At 56.8% G+C, this 20,883-nt stretch overlaps 1 protein-coding gene across 1 annotated transcript; it reads left to right on the top strand.

Moving 5' to 3' along the window:
• Window positions 1-1,776: 1,776 nt before the first annotated feature.
• Window positions 1,777-20,563, top strand: MCM5 (minichromosome maintenance complex component 5). The gene is made up of 17 exons (XM_043441122.1): window positions 1,777-1,902; window positions 2,149-2,323; window positions 3,716-3,842; window positions 3,923-4,051; window positions 6,531-6,703; window positions 7,553-7,708; window positions 9,297-9,463; window positions 9,851-10,022; window positions 10,992-11,103; window positions 12,540-12,683; window positions 13,006-13,071; window positions 13,374-13,550; window positions 14,179-14,291; window positions 15,978-16,106; window positions 17,068-17,210; window positions 19,237-19,364; window positions 20,303-20,563. The coding sequence occupies exons 2-17, from the start codon at window positions 2,157-2,159 to the stop codon at window positions 20,402-20,404; spliced, it is 2,205 nt and encodes a 734-aa protein (XP_043297057.1). The 5' UTR covers window positions 1,777-1,902; window positions 2,149-2,156; the 3' UTR covers window positions 20,405-20,563.
• The last annotated feature ends 320 nt before the right edge of the window (window positions 20,564-20,883 follow it).

The raw sequence follows: 20,883 nt of genomic DNA on the forward strand, positions 1-20,883 counted from the left end.
AGTCCTGAAAGTGTGTTAGTTGCTCAGTAGTGTCTGACTCTTTGTGACCCCCATGGACTATAGCCCACCGGGCTTCTCTGTCCATGGAATTCTCCAATACTAGAGTGGGTAGCCATTCCCTTCATGGGATCTTCCCAACCCAGGGATTGAACTCCAGTCTCCCATGTTGCAGGCAAATTCTTTACTGACTGAGCCATCAGGGAAGCCCCGAAGTCTTAAAAGCCACTGAAAGTAAAAATGTAGTCCCCCAGTCTGGGAGAGTGAAAGCCCCAAGTTGAAAGTGTATTTAGCCAAAGCGAAGGACAAAGCTTTTCCTTAATGAGACTCGAACGTGAACACTGGGAACCAGGAGACCTCTGTTCCTAGTTCTGGCTCTGTGAAGTAAATCTGGAACCTGGTCAAGTCACTTCATGTCTCCATTTGCTCGCTGGCAAACTAACAACCACCTGCCTCCCACAGCTGGTAGGAGGGTCCAGGGGTCTCCAAAGACCAGTCTGTGGATGGTGACATCAGAATACGTGGGTATCATGGACCCCCAATCTGAGAGGCTCTGATTCTGGAGACGTGGGGCAGGACTCTGCAATGTCTAGTTACCGAAAGCTTCTTGGGAGATTTCAAATAGCATAGCAACTAGGTCCAGAAGCCACTGTTTATGTGATGATGTATGCCAAGAGTAGGCATTCAAAATATTTACTTGGCTCTTTTCACCCAGGCCCAGTTTCCAATTTTCTGTGACAAGGATACCGGTATTCATTGTTTGCAGTGACAAAGAAAGGAAGGAAGAGAGGGAGGGGAGATGGAATCACTTTAAATTCTACCAGCAGGAAAATGGCTTAATATTCTGTATTCTATTCACATGGTGGAGGATTAAAGAGCTGTTAACTAGAATGAATTAAAGCTATGTCTCCATGCAGAGGGACCTCCCTGAAGGTTCAGATTCATTTGGTATAATTTTGACACCTTTAAACACTCATATTTTAAACACTGCCCGTAAATATGTCAATGTAGACTATGGAATAAAAAGATGGTTCCTGTAGTTCCTGCTTCCAGTGAGAATGGAAAAGAAGGGAGGGGAGATTATGCAGTCCTTGTTGCCACTTGAGAATCCGTCCAGTTTTGCTGGATCTTCCCGTTTTTCTAAGCTAGGCTGAGAATCTGGTCGTGAATTTTCGCAAATTTTAAGCATTGCCAAATAATGAAAACTCTTCTACAACTTAAGAAACAAAATAAAAAACAAACAAAAAAAAACACCATTTGGGCCTAAGAAAACATTCCTGGAGTCCCAAGTCTGACTTTGGTCCTAGAGGCATTAAGGAGACCACAGGTGGATTATTTTGATTAATCCTCAACTTGTTTAGGTGTGAGAGCGGGAAGGGCAGGAGGGCAGCGCCCCCTCCAGACGCTAGGGGACAGCGGGCTCACACCAGGCAAGTGACCACACCTTGAGAAGCAAGTACTTCTCAGGGACCTATAGCTTCTCCCGCCTGTGGTCGCAAAGGGGTCATTTCCTCCTGAAAAAGGTTTAAGACGAGTACACAGCAGGGCCCTCACACACCCACCCTGGCCCTCGGCCCTCGGCCCTCCCCTCCGCCATCTTTGCGCCCCGCCCCGCCGCTTCCTCCAGCTCAGTTTCGCGCCAAATTGTCCGGGAAGCAAAATGGAGCCCGGAAGGAGGGTATCCCGGCGTCCTGCGCCCTGCAGCCAATCCCCTTCAGCAGTTTCTTTGGAGGCGGGACCCGCAGGCGCAGAGCGGTCCAATCGCTGGCCTCGGGGTCTCGGCGAACCAATGAGGGCGCAGCGGCCGCGGCGCCCAAACGCTGCATCTGGTTTTTCCCGCGAAACGCGGCAGTGGACGGTGGGGGCTCTTGTGCCTGCGGTTCCGTGGAGCGCGGGAAGGCCGAGGTGAGGCTGGAGGGGCTGGGGAGTGAGCCCCTCGGAACCAGCCCCCCGGGGGACGGCCGGCGTCTGCATTTGGGGCGCAGTAGGGCTGGGCAGGAGTGTCTCATGGGAGAGCTGGGGTCGAGGTCTGGGAGGCGGAACCGGGCTCACGTCTGCCTCGCACTCGGAGCCGAGGACCTGCTTGTCGGAGGGAACGCCGCACGCCCCCATCTGCCCTCCAGTCTGCTTCATCTTCTCGTTCCGCGTCAGGTGCAGTCATGTCGGGCTTCGACGACCCCGGCGTTTTCTACAGTGACAGCTTCGGGGGCGACAACGCGGCCGATGAGGGGCAGGCCCGCAAATCGCAGCTGCAGAGGCGCTTCAAGGAGTTCCTCCGGCAGTACCGGGTGGGGACCGACCGCACCGGCTTCACTTTCAAGTACAGGTGCGTGCTGGAGCGGGACAAGAGGGGAGCTGCGGCCCCAGCCATGATGAGTTCCACTCGCTGGGGCCCCGCACCCTCATGGCGTTTGGTTTTGTACATTTTATATCTGAAGTTAACTTTTGAGTGAGTCACCTGGGCCTTTTGCATCTTTTCCCAGGATTTGCTTCTATTCATCTGTTTCTTATAGTCCTTCTATGTAATGGCTGCAATGCTATGTAAAGCGTGATTATTTATCTTCAGATCTCTGGAGATGGTAGTTATGTTTTACCTTACTTGCTCACTCATTCATTCGTTCCACTCAGTCAGCTTCTATTGATTGAGCACCTGCTGCATGCATGCCAGCCGCTCTTCTAGGTGATGAGCTGCAGCACTGAATGAGCTGGGTAAAGCTCCTGCTCCCAGTCATTATACAATGGTGACATCCCGCCAAATCCTTGTAGGCCCTTAAATGCAGAGAGCGTGAATTTGCAGGTCCAAACTTGGGCTTGATCCATTATTAGCTCAGTGACTTCCAAGTGACAGTCTCTCCGAGCCTCAGTTTCTTCATCAGTAAAATGGGCATAGCCACTCCTGCTTCCATTTATTCATGCACCAGCTGACACTGACCATGTGTGTGCCAGGCCCTAGGGTACAAAGATGAAAAGATTCATCTTTGCCCTCAAGGAGCTTTTGAATCAGTGGGACTGAGGCGTAGGCATGCCCAAGTAAATTACAAAGTGATGATTGCCTCAAAGGAGGAGTGTACAAGAGGAGTTAGGGGAGGCTTAAGGTGATCTAGAGCTGAGAGAAGAGTGTCTGGTGTGGAAGGCATTTTTGATAGCAGGAGGTGCATACATGGGCAGTGTGGGGTGGCCTGTTACAACAAGGGGTTCTCAGAGCCAGATTGGCTGTTGTATATGGCTCTGGACGTAAGGTAGAAAGGGATGAGGCTGAGGAGGTCAGTTGCTCCCAAAAGCGTTTTTGGGATAATAGTCTCACAGGGTGCTCTGTAAAGAGTCCGGTGGTTGATAAGACAGGCACTGTCTCTGCTGCCTTCCATCGCCAGGTTCCAGCTGTGTGCCTTGTTAGTATCTGAGAGAGGGTTAAAGGGTCCAGGGAGTCCAGTGAAAGGACTGGTTTGCAGTGAGAGTCTGCCAGACTCGTCTATGGGCTTTGAACTGTTCTTTGATGATGACTTGGACAGCTTCCATGGAGCTTGCTTTGGAAGATGCCTCTGTCCCGGGGGGTCAGGATGGGGGGCGGTTTTCTGGGTTAAATAGCAGATCCACCTGGAGCTCGATGTGTTTGGGACATTAGTGGGGGGGGGCAGTGGTGTGGGCAGACTCAGGGTGTGGGTGCTTCTCAGCCAGTATTGCCTCCTCTTCTCTGTGCCCTTCCCCGCCCCTACTCCAGGGATGAACTCAAGCGGCATTATAACCTGGGGGAGTACTGGATCGAGGTGGAGATGGAGGACCTGGCCAGCTTCGACGAGGAGCTGGCTGACTACTTGTACAAGCAGCCAGCCGAGCACTTGCAGCTGGTGAGTGGGACCCCTGCCCCGGGACCCCCAGGGCTGGCCCTGCTCTGGTCACTCACAGGCTGTCCCCTCCCCATCTCCAGCTGGAGGAAGCTGCCAAGGAGGTGGCTGACGAGGTGACCCGGCCGCGGCCTGCTGGTGACGAGGTACTCCAGGACATCCAGGTCATGCTCAAGTCGGACGCCAGTCCGTCCAGCATCCGTAGCCTGAAGGTGGGTCCCCTCGGAGGGTGGCGGTGGTGGCTGTGTGCGTGGAGGGGTTTTAGAGAGAGACCTGAGTGCCAGCTCTGTGACCCTGAACAACTCACTCACCCTTTCTGAGCCTGTTTCTGCCTCTGAACAATTAGCTCCCTGGACAAACGCTTGCTGAGCTCCTTCTGTGTGCAGGACGTGAGTTGGGTCCTGGAGGAGCAGTAGTGAACTCAAGGACAAGCTTCTTCTCCTGGGAGACAGGATAAATGGTTAACATCACCCACGATAACTGTAGGTGACTGTGAGAGCAATGGGAGAAATTGGGAGGTGATGAGAACGCATAGGGCCCCTCTGGAAAAGATAGAGAAGGCTGCTTTCCAGAGGGGACAGCCTGTCTCCATCTGAGTGGAGGCCTGTGGGTGAGAATGAGCAGCGTGCAAACAGTGGGAGGGAACACGGGGTGGGTAGAGTAGGGCAGGGCATGGCTAGTGTAAAGCTTGCAAGGTGAGGGGTCAGGAGTGTACCAGGCCGAGGGAAGGACGGTCAGTGTGACTGGAGAGTGATAGGGCCACAGGAAAGCTGGACAGGGCCAGTCTGCCATCCAGCAAATATTTTTTGAGTGGCTGCCTCACGCCGGATGCTGGGTTTGACTCTCGCTGTAGACAGACAGTACCTGGTTCAATGCAGCCAGTAGTGAGAGAAACAGACAAGGAGCAGTGAGCTGGTTTCAGGTCCCAGGACATGAGCCACGAAGAAGAAAAAACGGGATCAACGTGACGGGCTGAGGGGCTGCATGGTGGTTGGAGAAGGTCTCTCTGAGGAAGTGGTGTTGGGGCAAGTCTGAGGGATGCATGGCCCTGTGACAGCTCGAGGGAGGAGTGTTCCAGGCTCAAGGAGAAGCAGGTGCAAAGGCCCTGGGGTGGGGACAGCAGCCGTTTCAAGGGACAGACGAGGGGCAGAGGCAGCTGCAGTGGCTGGACCCCAGTAAGGGCAGGGCAGGGGAGGGGAGGAAGTGAGTGGAGAGCCAGGTGGCCAGGGCCTCGGATTGAGAGGTAAGTAGGCAGGTGGCTGATTCTGTCTTTAAAAGCTTCCTCTGGCTGCCAAGTGAAAGGAGAATTTATAAAGCAGGCAGGAGCGGGACCCAGGAGAGTTTCCCGAGGAGGAGGTGAGGATCGAACGTTGGTTCTTCTCTCAGAAGGTTGTTGTGAGAAGCAAGTGAAAGGATGCATGTGCCTGTGCCTGGTGAACTCTGGGCCCAGGTTGTGCCGCCAAAAGGCCACGCGCTGGTCTTTGCCGGAGCCCTCATGTCCTGCTGCTCAGTTCAGGGCCCCACCAGACCCTCCTTGGTTGGCACAGCGGCACGTCTCTTACAGAAGCAGGGCGGGCCGTGGGCTCTGGAGGCTGTGGTGTGTGCTAGCTTTGTCTCTGTGCCCAGCACCAGGCTGGGGAGGCGCAGGGGAGGCGCAGGTGGGACCGTTCTTGAAACTAAACCGAGCATCGTGTGTTTTCCTGTCCGTGGAGGCGAACTTGGGCTTGTTTCCTGGGGCAGCTATTCCCTCAGAAAAGCAAACCTCAGCCCCACTTGGACAGATTTCCTCTTCTCAGCCCCATTGGAAAACCCAGTGACTGGCCTGCCTGGGTGGACGTTCTGTGACAGAGGCGGAGCCCTCTCTACAAGGATCGCGCGTCAGGGTGGCCTAGGGGCTGAGGCAGCCCCAGTCCTTTCCAACCCCGGGATCCTGAGGACTCAGATCCGCACTCTGTAGAGTGTTTTCCAGAAAGCAAGCTCTGAGGGGGGTATCGGCAGTTCTGGGGTCCCCTGGGCCGTGACAGCCATGTGTGTCCCTGGCCTCAGTCACCAGAAAGGGCCAGCCTCCATCCTGCTCCCCTCCACCTCCTGGGGCTCTAGGGGTCATCAGCTCGAACCCATAGCCTTCCTGCCTGTCCCAGAAAACCTGTTGGAAATGGAAGAAAAGATGATGATAAAAGGAACTTCTCTTGTTTTATTTTGCTTTTTATTATGAAAATATCACACACACAAAAGTAGTGAGAGGGGCATCCCTGATGGCCCAGTGACTAAGACTGCTTTCAGTGCAGGGGGCTGGGCTTCAATCCCGGTCAGGAAACTAGATCCCACATGCTGCAACTAAATACACACACACACACACACACACACACACACTCTCACACACACACACACTCACACACACACTCACACTCTGCATGCCACAACTAAGATCAGGCACAACCAAATAAATACATATTTTTTTAAGAAGTAGCAAGAATAGTGTAATGACTCCATCTGGCTTTAACGGCTGTTAACATTTTGCCTTACTTGCTTTCTCTTTTCTTCTGCTGACGGATTTTAAAGTAAATCATAGACATGGCACTTTATGCCTAAATACTTCAGCAGACATTAGAATAGAGGAGATTCTTGATGCGTGATCTTGGGCATCCCTGGCTCCCCTCACCCAGCCCCCTCCTTGCGGCTCTGTTACAGTCGGACACGATGTCACACCTGGTGAAGATCCCGGGCATTGTGATCGCAGCCTCGGGGGTCCGCGCCAAGGCCACCCGCATCTCCATCCAGTGTCGTAGCTGCCGCAGCACGCTCACCAACATCGCTATGCGCCCTGGCCTGGAGGGCTACGCCCTGCCCCGGAAGTGCAACACGTGAGTGGGCCTCGCGGGCCCTGTGGTACCTGGGGGGTGATGAGTTGACATCTGAGCGGAGGTGTGAAGGATGAGGATGAAGCCCTGCAGCTGGGAGGGGCTGGGGCCGCAGCGTGCCCTGTGGGTATAGGGCCAAGTGGACATTCTGGGTCTTGGGGTTGAGAACAGGGTGGTATCCCCCTGCCCCTCTGTGGTGGTGAGTTCTGTCCCTCCAGGGAGCCCAGGCAGCCCGTGCAGGGGCCCGGGGTGGGGAGTCCACTGGCGTCTTCAAACCCTGGCTCACTGGGGCAGGTCTGGAGCGGAGGCCCAGGAACATGCTAGGCTCCTTGGTGTACAGTGGCATATGGCTGCGTGGCCTGTGGCCTCATGGCCCACAGACAGAAAATATGTGTCTCTGGCTCCTTTCAGAAGATGATTGCTGACCCTGAGCTTCAGGGCCCTCACCCATTTGGCCACTGGTTCCCCTCTGCTTCCTAACCTCAGGCCTCAGCCACACTTCTCTTTTCTACACTTAATTCCTTTTTGGTCTGGGTTTTGGAGTACCCTGAGTGCAGAGGACATGCAGATGTGTGTTTCCACTGAACCCCAGACTCCAGTCTGGCTGCCTGCCAGACATCTCCATGTGGCTGTCTAACGCAGGTTAATGGGAGAGCCAGGTTCCAAGCAGGCCTCCCCAACCCTAACCCCGTGTATTTACCCCGCTGAGCCGCCCTCCTCTAGCGCCTTCCCCGAGCTTGTCCTGGAGACCCCCAACTTGCTGCTGACCAGGCTCGTCGCTGACTTGTGTGACGGGTTTCCTGGGCTTGGGGCCCTGGGGGTAGCTCTGGTGACTCTTCTCTCTCCTTACAGGGATCAGGCTGGGCGCCCCAAGTGTCCACTGGACCCGTACTTCATCATGCCGGACAAGTGCAAGTGCGTGGACTTCCAGACCCTGAAGCTGCAGGAGCTGCCAGACGCTGTGCCGCATGGGGAGATGCCCCGGCATATGCAGCTCTACTGTGACCGGTGAGTGGGCCCCTGGCTGTGCCCCCCCAACACCGGCTCGGCTGTGAGCAGGCTGGCTGGCCATGCCTCCCGCCGCTGAGTCGGGCCGTATGTGGACCCCGAGTGCAGTGGGGAGCGGGGAAGAGGGCTGGTTATGGAAACTTTCTCTATCCCTGGTGCTTCCTCCCCTCATCTCCCAGTGTTCTGCAGGGGCGGGTCAGTCTCACGTGTGACCAGCTCCCTGAGTGGGGGATCTGGCTGCTGCCGCCTGCATTCTTCCTGCAGTCTCCCTGGCCGTCTTTAGAACCGGGAGGCCCGAGGTGGCACAGCTGGACGGCCAGCAGGGTGGGGAGGACCCTCTTCCCAGGCTGAGTCCCACCCCGGGCTTTCTGTTAAGACTTTTCTCGGATGTTGCTGGGTAATTGGAAAGTGGGGAGAGGGTGCTGGGCCGGCCCGGTCCCCTTCCAGGGCCTGGGAGGATGGCGTGGAGATATGGACTGGGCTTCTTCACCTGGGCTCACGCACCCTGATACCTCAAGCAGATAGTCTGTGCAGTACGCTTTTCGGACGAGGGGATCCACAGGTCGTTAGCTCCCTCAGCGACAGTGGAAGGTGTAGCGGTCAGACTGCTGAGCAGGTGACGTGAGCTCACTGAGCCTCAGTCTTCTCACCAGGAAAATGGGGACAGTGATGGGCCATACTCTCTCATCACTGCTGGGAGATTTAAAGTAGAAAATGCATGTGAAGTGTTTACCACGGTTCCTTCATACAAACTTAAGTATTTGGTGTTAAATTATTTGTGCAGTCTGGGGTTAGATTTAAAGCTGAAGAAGTGGGATCTGGGAAGAGAGAAGTCCCAGAATGTTAACAGTGACAGTGAGGGTCCTTTAGGGGATGGGACTCTCTTTTGCCTAATGCCCTTCTGGGTCTGGTACCTCACTTGATCACACAGTAACCCAGCAAGTCAGATAATTTTATCAAACCCCTCCAGGCTCAGAGAGGCAGTGACTTTCTTGAGGTGACATAGCTCATAAGTGGCAGAGTACGAATACATGCCCCAGAGTCCTGTCCACGCTGCACTGGAGCATGGTTCTGGCCGGAGGGGCTTGGAGACTTCCTTGATGCAGCATTTTTTTTTTTTTTAAAGAGGAGATTAAAGTCCAGGTGCAAAATGACTTGCCTGAGCTTCATGGAGCTGTGAAGAGGCAAAAATGGGGCGTGGCCTTTGCAGGGAGACTGGGAGGGCATCAGGAGGAAGGCTTCCCCTGAGATGGCTGAGGGGAGCCTTGCAGTGCTTCTGACAGCAGGCCAGGTGGAGATGGGGACCCTGAGGGGCTGGGGGTGGGCCTTCTGACCCCACCCAGTCAGGCCGCCGCCTTGACCAAGGATTGTCCTCCTCCCAGCAGCTGGGCCGTCCACGTGTGGGCTGGGTTGTGGTGAGAGGGAGAGAGCCCTGGGGCGGGGCGGTGGCTAGAGCCAGATCAGCTCATGAAGCCTCCTGTAGAGATGCTGAGGTGAACGGCGAGCATGACGGGGTGGTGGGAACGAGGGGCTCCTGCCCCCAGCAGACTCTTACCTTCTTCCTTCTTCCTCCCCACCCTCCTGTCAGGTACCTGTGTGACAAGGTCGTCCCTGGGAACAGGGTCACCATCATGGGCATCTACTCCATCAAGAAGTTTGGCCTGACCTCCAACAGGGGCCGTGACAGAGTGGGCGTGGGCATCCGGAGCGCCTACATCCGGGTCCTGGGCATCCAGGTGGACACAGATGGCTCCGGTGAGTGGGCTTTGGGCCGACCCCCCTCGTCCGTCCCCGGGCCTCCTCCTAGTCCCCCTGTCTGCACCCCTACCCTCTGTTCTGCAAGGCAGCCGGGGAGAGCAGTGCTTTCGTACCAAAGATACCTGTCACTGCCCTCAGCAAGATGGAAGACATCCTGGTGGTCCTGAGGCCCCTCTGATCTGGCCCAACGCTTCACACCCCCCTCCAGGTCTTCCCCTTGCTCATTGGAGCCTGGAGCACACAGGCCCAGCTCTCGGGTGAGAAGTGGGGTCTGTCTGCTCAGACTGATGCTCCTGCTGCCCAGCTCTGAGGGCCTTGCCCTCTGGCAGGCCCTGGGCTGGGAGGGTGGGCCTTCACACACCTGCACCCCCTCTGCCCGCCCAGGCCGCACCTTTGCTGGCGCCGTGACCCCGCAGGAGGAGGAGGAGTTCCGGCGGCTGGCCGCCCTCCCCAACGTCTACGAGCTCATCTCCAAGAGCATCGCCCCCTCCATCTTTGGGGGCACCGACATGAAGAAGGCCATCGCCTGCCTGCTCTTCGGGGGCTCCCGAAAGAGGTGGGGGTCCAAGCCTTCCCAGGTCCAGGGAGGGGATGGGTGACTTGCCCACACAGCAGGGCAGCTGCCAGATGGGCAGGACGGAAATACTCTTTCCGTTTGCCCGGGACCCTCGGTCCCGCCTCCTACTCTCAGGCACCTTTCCCACCTCCTAGGGTTGCTGTCAGCTGGTGGGGCCAATCCACGCCCTCCCTCCAGAGCAGTCCCCCCGACCCTGGCTAGGTGGGGCGCTTGGGGGACCTGGTAGATGCAGTGGAGAGAGCTCTGGGTGTGGAGTCTGGAGACTGGGGATTAAATCTCTGATAACTACTTACTTAGTGTGCAATTTTAGGCAAGAGATACCACCCCTTTGTACCCAGATGTCCATATGAATACGACAGATGGAAGCCTAACACTCAGGGGACATCATGTGTCCTTTCGAGATTCTGAAACAGTAGAGACATAGAGAGTGATGATGTTACTGGCAGCTACCAGTTACTGAGTTCTTACCATGTACCAGACAGTCTTCGGAGTGTTTTCATGTGTTTGCAGCCCAGTCCCCAGGTTAGCCCTATGAGAAAGCTACAGTTGAGCCCATTTCATAGATGAGGAAAGTGAGGCATGGAGCATTAAAGAGACTGCTAACAGGCGCATGTCCTGGCCTGGAGCCTGCCCTCGCAGTGTCTGCTCCACGGTACCGCCAGCAGCCTGCTGGCATCTGTCTCTCCAGCTGGGGCACGTGTTTATCAGATGCTGTCTGTGTGTGCCCAGGCCCAGCTCTTGGTGCCATTTCCTTTGACCCTCCCCTCCCTGGGTGGCAGACAGAGGAGGCTAGGGGATACAGCTGGCCATGAACGTGGCTCTCAGGCCAGAGCCCCGCTCATGGGCTGATGACGTAGTGGGGCGGGAGTGGTAGCCAGACCGCTGTGACCAACCTGCCCTTGCTGGATTCTCCTATTGCTCACCTGGCCTTCCTGCCTGTCCCCTCAGGCTGCCAGACGGCCTCACTCGCCGAGGAGACATCAACCTGTTGATGCTGGGGGACCCGGGGACGGCCAAGTCCCAGCTGCTGAAGTTTGTGGAGAAGTGCTCCCCCATCGGGGTGAGTGTCCTGGATGACTGCCTGCCCTGGCTTCCCCACAGGGAGGAAGCTGCAGGAGGGTCCACGGGGGAGAGAGGAAGAAGGGGACGACAGTGCCTGTAGGCCTGGGGCAGCGGGCGGGGCGATGGACCAAATAGGGTTTGGGTCTCAGCCTGGCTCGTAATTGGCTGTGGGCCTTGAGCAGGTCACCCAGTCTCTCGGCCTCAGTTTATGCATCTGCTGAGTCTGCACATCGATAGCAGTCATGGCCGAAATCAAGGCCCAGGTGCTGTGTGTGGTGCTTTTGTGTCTCGATTCATTCACTGCTCACCTCAGCTCCCGGTGGTAGGTCCTATCACCCCTTTTTATGGATGAGGAAATGAGTACAGAACCGCTCAGCGTCTTGCCCAAGGTCCCATGGCTATTATGTGCTAACACAGGGATTTGAACCCGAGTGTCCGGTCAGCTGGGTCCCCTGTGTGGTGTTCAGCACATCTGGGGGATCAGAGTGGGTAAGGATGGCCGCGTGGTCTTATGGGGGAAGCATGGCCTCTGGGTAGACGCGAGGTGGGCCAGGGGTCCTTTGCCAGTGCTGCCCGGTGGAGACACGTGGACTCCAGCTGTGAGCCTTGGGGAGTGTACATTTCCTAGTAGCCTCTTAGAAAAGCAAAAGAAGGTGGTGATGGGCTTCCCAGGTGGCTCAGTGGTCAAGAATCACCCTGCTAACACAGGAGACACAGGTTCTATTCCTGGGTCGGGAAGATCCCCTGGAGAAGGAAATGGCAACCCACTCCAGTATTCTTGACTGGGACATCCCATGCACAGACGAGCCTGGTGGGCTACAGTCTCTGGGCTTGCAAAAGAGTCGGACATGACTGAGCATGCATGTACACAATTTTAATAATTCTGTTTAATCCAACGTGTGTAGAATGTTATTATTTCACCATGTGGTTTAACACAGAACAAGAAGAAGATAACTTGTGTTCTTTTTAGCACTAACTTTGAAATCCCCATGTATTTCAAACACTTAAGCACACTTTGCTTTGGACTTGCCACAGTTCAAAGGCCCCTTGGCAGCATGTGGTTCTCAGGTCCCTGCAAAGATGATGGGACTCAGGGTGGGGAAGCCTTTCCGGAGAGTCCAGTGTCCACTCTACTGGGAGGGTGTCACTTCTCTCAGCCTCTGTTTACTCCTTGTGAGCCCAGCTCCGGGAGGCTGTTCATGAGACAGTCGGGCTCAGGTGATTGATGGATGTGAATAGGCCTGGGGAGACCCTCCAGGCCAGCTGCAGCTGGTGGCCCCCCATCAGAGGAGGAATGCTGAGATTGTCTGTGCTCTGTACCCCGCTGTGATGTGAGACCCTGGGCAACGCTCCAGCTCTGGGGGCCCCTGGACTTACTGGGGTCAGAGCCTGGGGGCTGTGTTGGGCCCTGACCCTCCCGTTGCCTTCCCCCAGGTGTACACTTCTGGGAAGGGCAGCAGCGCGGCCGGCCTGACAGCCTCTGTGATGAGGGACCCCTCATCCCGGAACTTCATCATGGAGGGCGGTGCCATGGTCCTGGCCGATGGAGGGGTCGTCTGTATTGATGAGTTTGACAAGGTAAGCCCAGCTGGGCGAGGGGGTGGCTCAGTGTTAGTGGCTTCTGGCGGCTGTGGGCTGGGGGTGTGAATGGCAGAACCCCCCTTTGATGAGGTAGAGACCTCCCATCACTATAGGGACGTAATAAACCTTTCTGAGCTTAGAGAGTGGGGAGACGAGAGCCAAGCCCACACGTTATCCCCATGACTGGAGGTGACCTGTTCCTGCCATTGGCTGGCACGGAGTGGGGACTTAGGAGCAGTAGCTCCTGTAGGGTTTCCTGCTGCCGCTGCGCCCCAGCCCCCTCACCTGGATCTGGTGGACATTCCTCTCTTCCACACAGATGCGAGAGGATGACCGTGTGGCAATCCACGAGGCCATGGAGCAGCAGACCATCTCTATCGCCAAGGTGAGCGCCCTCCCTGGGGGCCCGCTCACCCATGTGCAGCCTGGCCCGGCCATGCCGGGAGTGCTGGGAGGGGCTGGGCCCTGGCCCCGTGCTCAGGCTGTCCTGAGCGGCCCAGCCTCTGCTGACTGCAGCAGTGGTCCTGGAATTGTGTGTGTGTGTAATTGTGTGTGTGTGTATCCTGAGAAGGCTGTGACCCCGAGTTCTCATCTCTGTGTGTGTAATTGTGTGTGTGCGTATCCTGAGAAGGCTGTGACCCCAAATTCTCATCTCTGTCCTCTGCCGCCCCCACACTCCCCTCTCAGGCTGGCATCACCACCACCCTCAACTCCCGCTGCTCCGTCCTGGCTGCTGCCAACTCGGTGTTCGGCCGCTGGGATGAGACAAAGGGGGAGGACAACATCGACTTCATGCCCACCATCCTGTCCCGCTTCGACATGATCTTCATCGTCAAGGACGAGCACAACGAGGAGAGGGACGTGGTGCGTAGGCGCCGGGCTCCTCCCAGGCCTGCAGGTCTCAGCGCGGGGAGGGTGGGCAGACAGGGGCTTCAAGGGTCCAGAGTCCCAGCTACCAGATCAGCCTGTCAGCGGGCCCCCAAGGAGGTGGGTTGCAGACTCCAGAAACACTACATGGGGGTCCCTGGTCCTGCCTCTCCTGTGCACCACGTGAGGTTTGATTTGGGGTCTCTCATTCCCTGGCCGTCAGTCCTTTGTATGTGGAACGAGGGGGTTGACCTTTGATTGCAAGCATTAGAACCCTAGTTCCGTCCAGTCTTTCTGGAGGAACACAGGGCTTGTGTAGCAGACAAGCCTGGAGGTGCAGGGCCCAGCTGGGTCTGGTCTCAGGGTTGTCTGCCTGTCTTGCTCGGCTCGGCCTCCCTGGGTGGAGGTTTGTTCTCAGGCAGCCTCGCCCCACCTCAGGGCGGCAGGGAGGGCCTTGTAGCTCCAGATGTTGTCTTACCAGCTGACAGCCCCAAGGAAAGAAGGACCACCTCCTCTCCACTGATTCTAGCCCTGGGAGCTCTCTCTCCCCGCCTGCTCCAGCTCTGTGTTGGGACCTGGCTCGGGAAGGCCTGTGGGCTGACCCCGGGTCCCCTCTGCCTCCCAGATGCTGGCTAAACATGTCATCACGCTGCATGTGAGCGCACTGACGCAGGCCCAGGCCGTGGAGGGCGAGATTGACCTGGCCAAGCTGAAGAAGTTCATCGCCTACTGCCGCACGTGAGTCCCGGTCACAGGCCCCCGGGGGTGGGGTTGCCAGTCTTCCTGGTCGGGGAGAGCCCTTTCAGGAGGCCTGAGATGAGCCCTTAGGGTTTAGCTCTGCTGCTTCCTCCCCTACACACTCCCCCACCCCGTGGCTCCTGGCCTCAGCTTCCCCGTTTCTAAAGTGAGGGTGGAGGGTTTAGATGGCCTTGAAGACCCCCTTGACTCTGATGTGTGGGGAGGCATTGTGGACATGGTCTCTGGTAACACCTGCCCGCACTGTGTGGCCCTGGACAAGTCAGCTGACCTCTGAGCCTCGCTTTCCCGGGGTGGTTGTGCCCTCAGGTTTTTGTAAGAATCACACAAGATGACGCGTGAGCGCTTGGCACGGCCCTGCGCCAAATAAACACTTAGCGCATAGCAGCTGCAGCCTTAAATGTTGTTGTTCTCACAGACTGCCAGCGATGGTAGTCATACACATAGTGAGGATTCTGTGCCAGGTGTCGCTCTGAGCAGTTTTTTAATTTTTAAAACTTGAGTGGTGCTGCACAGATTGCAGGATCTCAGTTCCTTGACCAGGGATTGAACCTGGGCCCTAATAGCGAAAGCACCGAATCCTAACCACTAGGACCACCAGGGAACTCTGATTATTGTACATATAAGCGAACTTTATCCCTCTCCCCAAACCTGTGAGGTTGGTGTATTTTCATCCCATTTTACAGATGGGGAAGCTGAGGCAAAGGTTAAGTAACTTGTCCAAGGCCGCAGGCAGGAGCTATGGAGCCAGGATTTGAACCCAGGTGCCTGGCTCCACAGGCTGTGCTTTTCACTTCTGTATCAAGGTTCTGGACACGCACCTCCTCTGTCCCTTACTGGGGCTAAAACCCGGGGTGGAGGGATCTTCGAGTGCCTTTCTGATGGGAGGTGAAATACTGCATTTGGGTGGGTGCCTCCTCACCGCTTTTGTCCCAGTGACCCAGTACCCAGTGGAACCGGGGTCGGGGTCTTCGTCATGGTTCTGAGCTCTTCACAGCCCCACCCTTGGAGGCTTGGGCCATTGTGTGTGTGTCTGAGAGCCCTGAATTTTTGTTCTCCCTTGATGCCAGGTCCCAGGGGGGCCTTGGGGAGTTTCCGCCCTCCCTCTGGGCTCGCTCACTCAGTCATGTCTAACTCTTTGTGACCCCATGGACAGTAGCTCTCCAGGTTCATGGGATTCTCCAGGCAAGAATACTAGAGTGGGTTGCCATGCCCTTCTCCAGGGGATCTTCCCAACCCAGGGATCGAGCCCAGGTCTCCTGCATTGCAAGCAGATTGTTTACCATCTGAGCTACCAGGGAAGCCCTGGAGTAGATGATCTGAGGGTCCCCTAAACCAGTGACTGTCAGTTGGCTTGGGGTGGGGCTGTGGGGTGAAGGGCTAGAGTGCAGGTGGATCTGACCAAATGCCCCCCGCTGCCAACCTTCCTGCCCCTCACCCCCTAGTCTGGCATGCTTCCAGCCCCTGGACAGCAGTCATCAGGATCCTCTTGTGGGTGTCATTGTGCATCTCATCCCTGAATGTGTTGGGGGGAAGCACCGCTGTGAGCCTGCCATTTGGTAGGCCCAGAAACTGTGTCTGCAAGCCAGCAGAGGCCGGCCAGGGCGGGTACCCCAAGATTCCTTCCCACTCTCATGGCGGCTGCTCTCCCCAACCCCTGTCCTGCAGGAAGTGTGGCCCCCGGCTATCAGCAGAGGCCGCAGAGAAGCTGAAGAACCGGTATATCATCATGCGGAGCGGGGCCCGTCAGCACGAGAGGGACAGTGACCGGCGCTCCAGCATCCCCATCACCGTCCGGTGAGCAGGCCGGGTGGGCTGATGCACGGTCTCGCTTACAGGGCGAGGGGTGTCCTGCAAGTTTGGGGCTGGGACCCACTGGTGCCGGCCATGGTCAGGCTGCTGGGCAGGGACCACTCCTTTAGGAATGAAAACAGTGGCCTCTCTAATTATCTGTCTCTTTTGCTTTGTTTACTGTTGGGAAACTCTGGAACCCTCTCTTCTGAATTCTGTCTAGCTTCCCCCATTTTAGGGAAGCCTGAGGGTGAGGGAAGGTCCAGGCATGGGAGTCAGGAGACCTGGTCCTTGCCTCCTGCCCACCATGTGATGGCTGAGAGATTGCTTTCCTTTTCTGGGCCTCAGTTATCTTAGCTGTTAACTCTCTTCACTGTGGTGAGTTTATACAGTTGAGTGACTAAGAGCTTAAACAGACCTACCTCATTTGAATCCTGCTTCCAGCACTGATTAGATAGAAGTGGGTTTTGCTCTATATAATGGAAGGTCCAAATAAAGTCACTTAATTGGGAGTTTATTTCCATCTTATATGAAAATGTTTGAGGGCAGGGAGTCTAGGATCACGTGATGGTTCTTTAGTCATCAGCAGCAACTTGGGCTCCTTCAGGCTCAGCCTTTTCCTCATTGTCCAGTGTGACTGCTGGAACTACAGCCATCACCCTTGCATTCCAGGTGGCAGGAAAGGGAGGAAAAGAAGGGCCTATTTTTTTCAGGACACTTCCTAAAGTTCCCATAAAATGTTTGGACTTATAACATACTGGCCACATCTTAGTCACACAGGCACACCTAGATGCGATGGAGATTGGGAAATTCTTGTAGCTGGGTGCCATGTGCTGGAATAGAAGTTGGGGTTCTCTTACTAAGAAGATGGATCACGGGGACAGCCAGCAGCCTTCCCTGTGAAGGGGCTGGACAGGAGAGGGACGATGGACTGAGTGCACCCTGGCGTCCTGTTGCTCCCACGCAGGCAGCTGGAGGCCATCGTGCGCATCGCCGAGGCCCTCAGCAAGATGAAGCTGCAGCCCTTCGCCACGGAGGCAGACGTGGAGGAGGCGCTGAGGCTTTTCCAGGTGTCCACGCTGGACGCCGCCTTGTCCGGCACCCTGTCAGGTGAGCAGATGTGGGGAGATAGGCCGGGTGGTCCATGGGCTCTGGCTGGGGCTCCTGCTGGCTGCCTGCTGTCCTGGTTGCTTCTCTGCCCTTGCTGAGGTCTCTGTGCTTCCTCCTGCGAAGAAGCCACTCCGCTGTCCCCACGCCCACCAGCCATTTTCTTCCAAGATAGGAAGAGCAGCCTCTCTAGACCCTGGAGCACAATCCTCTTAGGCCCAGTCCTTTGTTAAGGCTCACGGTTTTATCATTGGTTAAGAACAGCACTCGGCAGCCCTGTTTGTTGAGTTGTAACCATTTGAGCGCTTCTGACGCTCTTCCCCCGTTTTACTTACAGCTGCGCCCAGAAGCCAGGTTGGGTGCTTAGTCCTTCCCCTGTTAAGAGATGAGAAAACTGACATCCAGACAGGCCTTTTCACGGTGCCCAAGGTTGGTCGCCGTTCTCCCAGCTAGATTGTGGGTCTCTTGACCCCGAGGCCAGTTTGGGTCAGGCTGCTGTCAGTCCTGCCGCCTGCTTCAGGCTAAGCTTCTGAGTGGACTTCCCACAGCATTGACTGTATGCCAGGCACCCCTGGGACGAATCTGTTCCCTCGCCAGCAGACAGGGCTTAGTATCTGCCGGGCTGTTTGAGGTCCTGGGAGGGAAGGAGCGAGCAGATCTCTTGAGTCCCCACCTTCCTCCTGGGGAGACACAGCAGAGGCAGACATGCCAAGCTCAGGGAGCCAAGAGTGCGGAGGGGAGAATTCCAGCAGGGTGGCTGTGTCGGGGAGGGGTGGACTGTGTCCCCGTTGGGTGGTCCAGGATGGGCTTTCAGGAGCTGGCAGGAAGCAGGGATGGGCATGAGTGGACACCTGGCTCCCTGGGGTGTGGGGATGGGCTCACAGGTAGAGGGAGGGCTGAGTGGCGAGACCCCAGGGACAGCAGGGTTGGTGTGCTCAAGGGCCAGTGTGGCTGGAGCCGGGGAGGTGTGCTCAAGGGCCAGTGTGGCTGGAGCCGGGGAGGTGTGCTCAAGGGCCAGTGTGGCTGGAGCCGGGGAGGTGTGCTCAAGGGCCAGTGTGGCTGGAGCCGGGGAGGTGTGCTCAAGGGCCAGTGTGGCTGGAGCCGGGGAGGTGTGCTCAAGGGCCAGTGTGGCTGGAGCCGGGGAGGTGGGTGGGGGCTGATTGCCGCTGCCCTCCCCTTGGTGATGACGACTCAGTCTCTGCCCTGGAGGGGCTTTCTGTTCCCTGAGATATTTGCTTATGGGGGGCTCCCTTGGATGTTTGAGGGCATAGGGTGGGTATGGTTTGGGGCAGGGTAATTAGAGTTGGGCTTTGCAGGCTATATAAGAGTTTCCCTTGTGAACTCATTTCAACTTGAAGCCTCGAAGTCTCTCTCAGTGGCTTCCCCCCTCGCCCCGCCTCCAGCTCTCTCTAGCTGAAGCACCAAGGCCTCTGCAGGCCTGGGTCAGCAGAGGAGACCCCTTCCAGCAGTTGTCGGAAATCAGGAGCTGCTTGCCAGGGCTGCCTGGGGTGCCTCACAGATGTGGTCTCCGGGACAGCCTGCATGCTCCTGGGTCACTGCTGGGTCCCCTCTAGCTTTCCATCCTGACACAGCCGCCTCCAGGAAGTCTTCCTGACTTGTCTAACTGCCTGGGGTCTAGGTGCTGTCCTCAGGGCCCTCCAGTGGCTGCTCTACTCACCAGAATCAGAAAAACCTGTGCTGTGGCCTCCAGCTCGTGGGACCTGGCCCCACTCTGGTCCCCCCTCTGGCTGTGTCCCTGGCCCCACAACTAGGTTTTGAATGAAGTGGGCACATTTCCCACCTCTGAATCTTTGCACCTGCTGTTCCCTCTGCATGCAGGATCCCTCTGCTCATGCCTGCCCTGTCCTTGACTCCAGGCCTCAGTCCATCCTCTCGCTCAGGCCCTGGCTGTCCCCAGGCTCCCTCTCTGTCTTCCTCTCATGTTCTCTCCGGGGCCTGGCTGGCTCTTCCCCACTGTGGGCAGACTGAGGCCCCATCCACCGACCCGCCTCCCTCCTCGCGCCCACAGGGGTGGAAGGCTTCACCAGCCAGGAGGACCAGGAGCTGCTGAGCCGCATTGAGAAGCAGCTGAAGCGCCGCTTCGCCATCGGCTCCCAGGTGTCTGAGCACAGCATCATCCAGGACTTCACCAAGCAGGTGGGCCTCCCGGGGCCGGGCCCCACCCGCCCTGCACTGTCCTGCACTCAGCAGGCAGGCCTGGGATGGGGCAGGGGCGGCTGTTCCTGGGCCCAGGCCTGTCCTCAGTGCTCTCCCCTCGTGACTTTCTCTGTCACATTAAGGGGAGAGGACTGGGGGCTGAGGTTCTGCTGGGACCTCCCAGGCTCCCCCAGCCCTTTGTCTCTCCCTTCCCTTCCTTGCCTGCCCTTTGTGGGGTTGGGGGAGGCAGAACCAGAGGGTGAGCCTTCCAGCCTGCTGGGGACAGAGCTCTTGATCCCATAGATGGTGGAAGGGCCTTCTAGAAGCTATGGGGAACTTGTCACCATCTCTGAAGTCACACGGACAGTCCAGTTTCTGGGCTCAGCTCCCCTTCGTGTCTGTCATTTCCTCTTCATCCTTAGGGCAGTTTATGTGGCAGGTGGTACCCTGCCCATTTGAGGGGTGAGCAGATCAACGCTTAGAGCAGTTCGGGGATGTCAGGAGTGGTAAAGAATCCATCTACCAGTGCAGGGAGATGCAGGAGACCTCGGTTCAGTCCCTGGGATGGGAAGAGCCCCTGGAGGAGGAAATGGCAACCCACTCCAGTATTCTTGCCGGGAAATCCTGTGGACAGAGGAGCCTGGTGGGCTCCAGTCCATGGAATAAATGACTTAGCCTCTCTGTGCCTTAGCTTCCTCCCCTGTAAAATGTAAAATGATCACGTACCAGCTGCTCAGGGATGTTGAGGGGTGGAATGAGTTGGTGAAGATTTAGAACAAAGCTTGGTATGTAGTAGGCGCTTAGGACGGGTGAGCCCATTTAGAATGCAAAGTGGTAGGTCGTGAAGGCTGGAAAGTTCCCATGAGCAGGGGGTGCCTGGGCTCCTGAATGGTGGGGTGTCTGGGGGCACGCCTCTCACCCCACCCTGTGTCCCGCAGAAATACCCTGAGCATGCCATCCACAAGGTCTTGCAGCTCATGCTGCGGCGGGGCGAGATCCAACACCGCATGCAGCGCAAGGTCCTCTACCGCCTCAAGTGAGCCTGCGGTCACCGCCGCCGCCTCCGGCCACCCTCGCACTCTGGACGGAGCGACCCCACCCCCCCGCCTTGCTGCCTCTGGCGTCTGCCCTGGCTGCAGATCCAGGAAATGTGCTTTTGGAGATTTATACAAATAATAAAGCCATGGTGTGTGTGTGGATATCTAGGCTTCTGCACTGGGTTGCCCATCAGCCCCATTCTGCCCTCATGGCAGGGCAGGTGTGGGGGCAAGGACAGGCTCTGGAGCCTGGGAGACCTGGATTTCTGACCTGCCTGTGCTCCTTGGGCTCTGGGCAGGGCGTGTGCTATGTGCGCTGGTGAGAATTGGCAAGACCCAGAGTATAAAGGTACTTAGGGGAGCCCGAAGCTGCCCCCCAGCAGCTAATGTGTGGTCAGGAGCTGCATTAGACTGACCGGATTCACGGAACCGTTCCGCACCTCAGTTTCTTCATCTGTACATGGCGCTGAGTTCCCAGGGAT

The sequence above is a fragment of the Cervus canadensis genome, chromosome 21 (genome assembly GCF_019320065.1).
Source record: "Cervus canadensis isolate Bull #8, Minnesota chromosome 21, ASM1932006v1, whole genome shotgun sequence".
Taxonomy (NCBI): domain Eukaryota; kingdom Metazoa; phylum Chordata; class Mammalia; order Artiodactyla; family Cervidae; genus Cervus; species Cervus canadensis.